A 9,381-nucleotide genomic window follows, 5' to 3' on the forward strand; every position below is an offset into this window, starting at 1 on the left:
TATGAGATGTATATGATTTTATGTTTCCTGCTACTTAGGCTTCCGTGTTGTATTTCTGATGTATCCTTGGTACCTACAAGTTCAGGTTGATTATATCCTGCTGGGTTTATTTTATCGATTTTTATTATCATGGAAAAATATATATATGGAAATTAAGCAGGTCGTTATATATATATAAAAGTGTGAGTACAGTACTAATGATATTTCAGTAAACTTGAGAACAATATTAATAATATTACAGTAAAAGTGTATTAATAAATGGTTATATCTTACTTACATGAGAACTCACCTGGCACACACTAATAATAATTTATCCCCACTTACTGAAAGGTGTCTCACCCCATGAAATTTCTAACATTTATTGATTCACGTGGAGGATAATAGTAATCAAAGTAACACAATAAAAGTGTGGGTGGGATAGAATGTCTTACTTAGAATTGTATTATTTTATTATGTCTTAATGATTTCTGAGCAGTAGGGATGTAATTTGTGATATTGTAGATGATATTATTATATTGGGATGATTTAGTACTCTCGTAATTGATTATTAAGTTCTTCCTTTGTATGAAATATTCAAGTCATTATAGGTGGTATCAGAGAAATTTTAAATATGAACGAGATTTTTCGAGTCGTGACAGTTCAGGGTGCAGTCTCCGGTTGTTATATCTACAACTGAGTCGGAGTTTTTGGTAGAAGCTAAAGATGGCACAGACAAGTTCAAGCTTTGTTTGGACTTGGCTTATGTCTCACTTGCTAGACGGGAGGCGGTGCCAACCCAATGTCCCATGGTCAAGGTGGAGTTGTTGATTTATGCTTTCAGTTTTTTTCTAAGGGGTGTATATTCACCAAGGTGGAGATTGTTGCAACATATGACTCATATATTAAGTGGAACACATGTACAATGAGAAAACATGGTAGAAAAAAGCAGTTGTGGCTTCCAGTAGGTTTGCAGGGGCAAACCGTTGATGGTTTTGCCAGGATGACAAGAAATAGTCGACTCTTGACAAAACCATCGATGGTTCTGGTGCTGTTGCTTTGAATGTTTGCTCTCGGTATTAAACCGTCGACAACATCTCAACAAACAGTCAATAGTTTGGCTCGATTACTCAGCGTTTATTTTCAAATTTTGAATTGAGACATTGGAAAGGTTGGATTTTGGAGGGAAAACCTTATGGAAACTTATATATACATGACTTATGTTATAACTATGTAATGTTCAAGTCTTTGGACACAAGATTGTAAGAATTATATTGCTGATTGCTTCCATGGATGTAGGCCTTGTTGAGCCACGCAATTCTTTGTGTCATTGTTATTGCTTTCATTATAATCTTCGTGGTTGTTGTATATATTTCACTGTTGGTTGCTGCGTTTGTAAGATCGTTTTATTCCGTTGTGCATTCAATTTTCACAACAAAATTGAACTTAAGCTACCTGATGAAACTCATTCATTTATCTAAATGAACAAATCTTTGTTGAATTCAGCTACCAAGTTGCTTATGAACAATTGTGGGAGGCAACAAACTCTTAGGCGTTGTTCGAAACTTGGAAAATATGAAGGAAAGGAAAGAAAAACATAAAGAAATCTAACTTTTCACATTTGGTTATCATGAGAAAGAAAATAAAAATATATTAAATTAACAAAAAAATAGTTTTATATACTATTACTGTTTAATTTTTCTTAATTTTTAATTATATTAGACAAATTTTTTATTTTTAGTAGCATTTGATGTAGGGAGAAAATATAATGGAAAATGAGTTTCCTTCTTATTTTCTTTTTCTTTCCTTTTCCCAACCAAATTACTTGATCTAAACGAAACGAAACCTTTGGATTTTGTAAGGAAAAAGGTGAAAATAAACTCTTATTGCCTCAGGTTTCTTATCCCCTCACTGAAGCAACCTCTTGGTCTAAGGCTTAGATCCTCTCACTAGTTATAACTTGTGAAGTTTAGGCTAAACAAGTTCATCCCCAGACACTCCTATTTTTAGCTAAATAAGCATCCTACAATATACTGTATCTAACTTGATCTTATTGAATGAGTATAATTTGAGTGTATCAAACAAGACAACCCAAACTTAAGTGATTGAGCTGCTCGTGAGTTGAAATGTGTTGAGAATTTTCATGTTCAGATTTGTCTTGTTTGTCAAATGAACCTTTGAATTGGCCCGAGATTCAATTATTTACATATACATAAACATATACACATACATATACATATGCATATATATAGTTGTTGCCACCATTTTTTGTAACTTAGAGATTAATTAAATATGGCTGCCTTTTCAAATAAATTATAATTATCTATTTTCATCGAACTTATAAAGGAATACTTTGCATATTGTAAATGCAATTAAAAAAATATAAGGGGGCAATAGGATTAATTTTAGGGGAACAAATTTTGATGAGAGGGTAATTAGACTTTTTTTTTTTTTTATAGTGATTAGAAGAACAATACAATACTCACATTAGGCCTTCCTTTCCTTAGCATAGGCAACAGTTTTTGAAAATCTACCAATTAAATACAGGTTTCGTTTACTTTTTCTTTTTTGTTTTTTTGGGGCGGGGGAGAAATAAAACAAAACATGTATTTAATGATTCATATTCATCATGTGCCCTTGAAAATGCTATTATTAGAGGTGGCATTAATTGTTCATTAAAAAAATTCATAAATGATGTAGCTAAACTTGATTATTTTAAAATTTTCATTCAAAATTAATAGTACACGTTGCACAATTCATAAATTTTTACGAGTTATCAATACTATCTCAAATTAATCACATTTTCTTTTCGTGGCACTCTCCCTACACCTATGGTCTTCATAGTTTCACTTTCTTTTAATTTATTTTTTTTTAAATTTCCTTTCAAAAATTGAGGACTTCGTGATCAAAACGATAGCACAATGTGCTCAAGTGAAGAACTAACGTCTAGAATACAACTTCTTACATCTTCGAATAATTACTAATTAATTATTTAATTAATTGGCCAATGCGCACTTTAATTTAGATTATTAACTCCCTTTTAAACTTTGTATGAAATATTTAAGCTTTTTTAGATGGCTATGAATGCATTATTTAACATTAAATAATAAGTAATTTTACTTGAAAGATACAATTGGTATCTTGATAGCTTTGTATTAACTCTACCTTATGCTACACTAATCATGCCATATGGTTCAAACATTGGATTAATAAAACAATGTAGCCAGCACAACCTAAATGGACTAAGAGCATTTTATTTAAATGCTATCTTGGACCAATATCATTGTGGCTCCTTATTATACTTAATTTACCTCAAATTTCAATCTTTGGGTATGGTTGCAATGACATAAAATTCATCATCTAATTTTTTAGTTTTCCAAAATTTGTACAAGAGAATTAGAAAACATCTTTTCATTTTTTTTTTCAAATTAATTTTGAAAAAAATTTAAAAAATAAAGTGCATTTTTTTTTTAATTTTTCTTTTTGAAAAAAAAATGAAATATGATTGAACAATGTTTTCAACAAAATAGATCATACATGGCCATTTTTTATTAAGGTAGTTCTAATTGTTAGTATTGTAATTAATTAATTAATCATATTCATTATGCTTAATCTATGGACTTGGATTTAGTGGTTTATCACCTCTTTCACTTACTTTTGAATATAAAAAATCACATGACATCCTCATTAAAAATTATTGTTAAAAAAAGCACGTAGGGATGTAATAAAACAATTTAAAATGAAATAAATAGAAAAGGAAGCACGACAAATTTTATGTATTTCGACAATGTGCCCACATCCATAAAATCCCTCTAAAATCTCTTACTGTAAGTGGAATTGCCCTAAAATTTTTAACCCTTAGCTACAAACATATATTTTCGTGTAAAATTTCTAAAATAATTACATAGATACATCAATATTGAATATTGTGCCTATATTAATGGTTAATATGTCAATATTGAATGTTGTGCTTGTATTGGTCAATAATTACATAGTCAAAATGTTGTATTGGTGAATATTGTTGAAATATGAGACTAGAATTCGCATAGAAGAGAAGCTCCCGTAGCCTTTTTCTACAAGTGTATCTCTCTAGACTCACTATCTAGTAAGAGAATATGCGCCCCATTTACATAAATCAAGAGACAAATAGGTTTCACTCATTGAAAAAATACTAACATGATATAACATGATTATAAATCCTTTTATAGTGTCGGTTCCATATAATTAATTTGTTTTCCAAAATATGATCATCATTTTGAATCAAATGTTTATACACTGAAGTTCAGTGTATATCTGGTATAATTTTTGTTTCTATTTCTGCATGATGAAAAAATAGATTATGACAAAAATGTGTTAATTTATATATTCAATCCAGTGCACTCAAGTCTTGAGACTCATAATTGATATTAATTAACCTAATTGAATTTTCAAGAAGAAGAAAAGAAAAAAAAAAAAAAAAGGAATTAAAACCTATTCTTCTATGTTTTGTTTGTATAAAAAATTTGTTTGATAGAAAAAATAAACAAAAAGAAATACATTGTTTAAAGTTGTATTTTGCTCTATATCAAATATTGTTCAAAATAAAAATTTGTTCTAATTTGAATCAAATGATACTGGTGTATTAGATCAAATCTATGTAATGCATTGATTTACTACATATTTTTATTTATTTTTGTTTCCTTTCTTTAATATTTTTTAACTTCTAAAGTCTAAACAAATCCTCAAAAAAATATTTACATAAATATATTTTGATCATGCACAATAGTTCGCACTTCCCATCCCCCTCCCCCCTTCTTCAAATCAAGAAATAGTCGGATAGGGTGATATATCTCATGAGGACTTGGTCAGGGTGATCCAAAGGCATGTCTTTTGAATTGTCTTTGATAAATATGACTTATATCATGTTAACTAGAGAACTTATAAGTATGAATTAGCTTGTACTTTGGATGTTAACTTTTGGATGGCCAGTTTGGCTCCTGGGTATGCCTACTTTCTTTCATGATAGGGGTTATATTCCCTTGTACAGCGGTTATATTCTTTAATCAATATATTACCCATTTTGATCAAAAAAAAAGAAAAAGAAAAAAAAGAAATAGTCGGCATTGATGCAGTATGAGATTAGAACATATATGCAATAATGGTTAGCTTATCTAAAAAAAAAAAGTGTTAATCACTTAACTATCTAGTATACGCATTATTATTGAGCAAATGTTTATGTAATGAATTTAAGTTTTTAAATTCTTTATATTTAACCTTAAATGTTATAAAAATACACGTGATGATACAACATTACTCATATATATATATATATATATATAATCTAGTAATATAGAATAATTATATGAAGTAGTGAATATAAAAGGGTGATGTTACTAGCAATACTCAATAGATTGGGTTACCTGTATTACCATGGAACAAGCCGAATTAATTAAGTAAGGAGATAAAAAATTGGGACGGGGGTGGACAAGTGGCAACAGCCCAATGCAGTAAAATTCAAACCAAGAGAGTCTGTGCAAGGTCTGACGGGAATACAGTGTACCCATGGAATAGGAGACAGAGGGAAAGACCCTTTTTTTTTTTTTATAATTATTTTAAGATTAAAATCAAGGAAAGCTAGCAAAGCAAGCATGCATGTGGCAGCCATCGGAAGAGGGATACAAATTAACACATACACCCGCCATCAGTGGCGGAGTCTTTTGACTGCTACGTGATCTTACAAATCACTCTGCCATCCTCCTCCGACGATCTTGGGCTCCCTTCCCTTGAATCTCGATTTGTGGGTGCCCACCGCCGTCCCCACCAGCACCACCACCACGACACCACCACCCCCTTAAATTACCTCACTGCCCTCTACAAGTCGGGCTTTGTCGCTTTCACACCTCCCCTAACCTCCTTCCATCGTCTTTTTCTTTCTTTACAATATTAATTTTTTAGTTTTTAGTTTGTACCCTGCGCATGCTAGCTAGCTTCAATATTCCTTAATTCCACAGTCCCCCCTTGAAGCCATGTATGTATAAATACCCCCTCCGCTCCCCACTGGAATCCTCACCACCCCATCTTCGGCTTTATCTAGCTACCCACTTCACAGGTATACAAAGCACCCATCCCGGCCACCGTCACCGTCCATCTCCTCCCAGCTCGGTCCAGCCATGGCTTCTTGTTTTATCTTGAAGATGAAGACCCTCTCCCTGCTCTCCCTCGCCCTTGCCGTCTTCGTGGAGGGCACTCTAGGTAATTAATCATTTGGTGTTTCTGCTTTGTGTTGGTTTTTTAAATGTCGCCGATAAGGCGATCACCATTAATTTCGTCGTGCTATGGTTTCGTGATCTATGTACTGTAGGGGAAGTAACTTGTGATAATCTGGGGGAGGACAAGTGCGCGTTTGCGGTGTCGGCGACGGGGAAGCGGTGCGTGCTGGAGAAGCAGGTGAAGCGCACCGGCGAAGAGAAGTTCGTGTGCCGCACGTCAGACATTGAAACCGACAAGTTGAAGGATTTGGTGGAGAACGACGAGTGCATCAAGGCCTGCGGCGTCGACAGGAAGTCTCTCGGCATCTCCTCCGATTCCCTGCTTGAGTCTCGCTTCACCCACAAGCTTTGCTCCTCTGAGTGTTACCAGTCCTGCCCCAACATCGTCGATCTGTACTTCAACCTTGCTGCCGGCGAAGGTAACTTCATTAATTCTTCAATGGTTTATAATTTAGTATGGAATTCTGGGAAATGCATCTCCAGCTCTTCCATACATCCTTGTGTTCATGAAAACACTCTAAATAGTGAGTTCCACTTTATGTGATTCACATATTCTCACTGTTTAAATCGTTTTTATTGGATAAAAAGATCAATGGAAGAACTACACTACTTCTCTCAGATGAAATTTTTTTTCCCAGAATAAACATAAGGGTGTGAGATTCAGATTTTTATTACTACCTTAAGGGATTTTCTTTTATATTAATGGGGGAGAAAATGGTAGAAATAGTGCTAATCCTGAAAGAGGATTTAGATCTGAATTTGTATATATTTGAATAAAATGTACTATTAAATTATAATAATTTTTTAAAATCTATACAAATTTAAATTAAATGCTCAAATCTAATTCTCACAAATTGCATTTGCAGGTGTTTGAGGATGTAAATTTAGTTTTGAATTTGAATTTATGTGAATTTATAAAAAAAAATAATAATTTTAAGTTAAATTTAATTTAAATCTATACACATCCTAATTTAAAGTCTGAAGACATAAAGTGAATATAACTAAACATATTTAATAATTTATATATATTTTTTGTTTTACATCTTTTTGATCAATCACATTGATTTTAATGGGTAAGTGAAAGAAGGTCGTTTATCGGTCGACTATTTTTTACCACTTTTTAATTTTTTTCAAAGTATTACTAAAAAAAAACCTATAACTTATTATGTTTTGTGACTTTTGAACCTACTATTCTATTTGATTTTCATATTTTTCAAATTTACCCACCAACTATAAACCTATGTAGGCATATCATGACCCTTTATTCTGTTATATGTGCCAAGTCCACTCATCTTCAAATCTCTGGATTGGGTCGGTCAAGTATTAATCATCTCCTCCACTTCTACCATAACTTAATTATGGAGTATTATGTGTATGACTTTTTAAAATCACCAACGGCCTGACAGCATGACTCAAAATTTTCCCAAGCGACTTTAGAAGACATTGCCCCACTTTCCAGAGTCGCGAGGCCCATCATGTCCATGGGGACATCTTTGCCGGCTGGTCGAAGACAATTAACGAAAGCTAACCATCGTTATTAATGTCGTGCTTTTATCAGGCGTGTTTCTTCCTAAACTATGCGAGGCGCAAATGAGTACGGGCGTGCGTAGGGGTATGGAGGAGATCCGAAGCTCTGGCTTTGTTGCAGCAGCACCCGAAGCAGCAGTAGGGCTCACGGAAAGCGATGCTAGTGCACCTACACTTCCACCGGCGCCTTTCTAACTTGTTTCGGTTCCGAGCAGAAAATAATTTGGCATGCGGCTTTCTTAATAAACTTAATGGTATTTAGGTGCGGGACTTCAGCGCATGCAGTGTGTGCGCGTGCGGGTCACGTTTAGTTTGCGTTTATGTATGTGTCACAATATATGTCATATGTAAGTGAGGTGCTCAAAAATCGTCGATTGGTTTATAATAGTACATGTTTTGTGGATACTTCCAATTTCTTCTATTAATGCACATCTAATATTATTCCCAATATTACCTATTCTACCCGTGATAAAGACGAACTTATGATTGTGAAAATTTCAAGATCACAGATTTGATTCTTCCTTAAAGTATTAGCATTAATGGGCGGGTGCGGGCAACTCCCTCCTCCCCCCCCCCCCCTTCCCAAGTTTGGTGCCGTTGTAGTTCTCGAGTTATAAAAAAATAATAATTAAGAGGGTATTTTAAAATTTTAAAGATTCAAACTATAATAGATTTTGGAGTTTATTTCGTATATTTTATTAAAAATTAAGGGAGTGTTTGGGGAGAGTTATATAAGTGGTTAATTTTAGTTTTATCTCTAACAGTTAATTACTTAATTTTATTTTTTTATTTTTTTATAATAGTATACGAAACCCTTTGGATACTCAACTATAATCCACCAACATAAAGAGTATGCCTTGCAAATCCTCTGCACTAAAATACTAAAGCTTAATTTATAATTATGCAAACCCTAATAGTTAATTAGGAAAGTTTCCAAGTTTAGTAATTTCTTCTAGCCCTAGGAAACATTCTTATTTGAGTTATTAATTAAGAATGAACTAATCATTTAAGTTATAAATTATGTAAGTTATTTTTATGCAATATCTCAAGCATTAGAATGAGAGGTGTGTTATTTTCATTTTACATTTCCGACCCAATAAACCTCTCAATTAACTGAAAAAATAAGTAAAATCAAAATAAGAAGATAAGAGACATTTAATTTGTGGTATATAGGAGTATTGTTTTGATTGATTAATAAATCAGCTTACATCTCATTCTATTCCTCTTCTTACTCCTTTTAAAATTCGATGACAGACATTTAATATAAAAATGACAACTTATTTCTATTAGAATGTCCCATAAAATCATTTATACACATGAACAATTAATAAATTTTTCTCCTCACCTTTTTTTCACTCTTTAACTTCATCCACTATCTTTCATCACTGCACTAATTTTATTTTTTATTTTTACCATGTAGCACTAAAATTATGCAAAATTAGGAAAAGGATAGAGATGGCTGAAACGGGGGAAGGGAAGAGAGGAAGAGAAGAGAAGAGAAAAAAAAAATGCTACTTGATGTAGCATTTTTTTTTTGAAAAAAACAGTTGCTTAAAAATAATGGACCATCCAACATTTTTTTAGCGGCCACACTTCAATGGGTGGTGAGCTCTCCCAAATTAAAAGACGT

The 9,381-nt window shown here is 32.8% G+C and overlaps 1 protein-coding gene across 1 annotated transcript; it reads left to right on the forward strand.

The window, feature by feature from the left end:
* Window positions 1–5,920: 5,920 nt before the first annotated feature.
* On the forward strand, window positions 5,921–8,156 carry LOC131146267 (uncharacterized). Its single transcript, XM_058095740.1, has 3 exons — window positions 5,921–6,207; window positions 6,317–6,643; window positions 7,783–8,156. Exons 1-3 carry the CDS (start codon window positions 6,126–6,128, stop codon window positions 7,944–7,946), a joined length of 573 nt encoding a protein of 190 aa, XP_057951723.1. The 5' UTR covers window positions 5,921–6,125; the 3' UTR covers window positions 7,947–8,156.
* Window positions 8,157–9,381: the final 1,225 nt, after the last annotated feature.

This window comes from Malania oleifera, chromosome 13 (genome assembly GCF_029873635.1).
Source record: "Malania oleifera isolate guangnan ecotype guangnan chromosome 13, ASM2987363v1, whole genome shotgun sequence".
NCBI classification, from domain to species: domain Eukaryota; kingdom Viridiplantae; phylum Streptophyta; class Magnoliopsida; order Santalales; family Ximeniaceae; genus Malania; species Malania oleifera.

What these genes read in the sequence shown, in the direction of transcription:
- LOC131146267 (XM_058095740.1), top strand. Translation starts at nt 6,126, where the DNA reads ATGGCTTCTTGTTTTATCTTGAAGATGAAGACCCTCTCCCTGCTCTCC. An exon ending in CTTCGTGGAGGGCACTCTAG is followed by an intron (nt 6,208 to 6,316) that starts GTAATTAATCAT and finishes TATGTACTGTAG; the next exon opens with GGGAAGTAACTTGTGATAAT. An exon ending in CAACCTTGCTGCCGGCGAAG is followed by an intron (nt 6,644 to 7,782) that starts GTAACTTCATTA and finishes TGCTTTTATCAG; the next exon opens with GCGTGTTTCTTCCTAAACTA.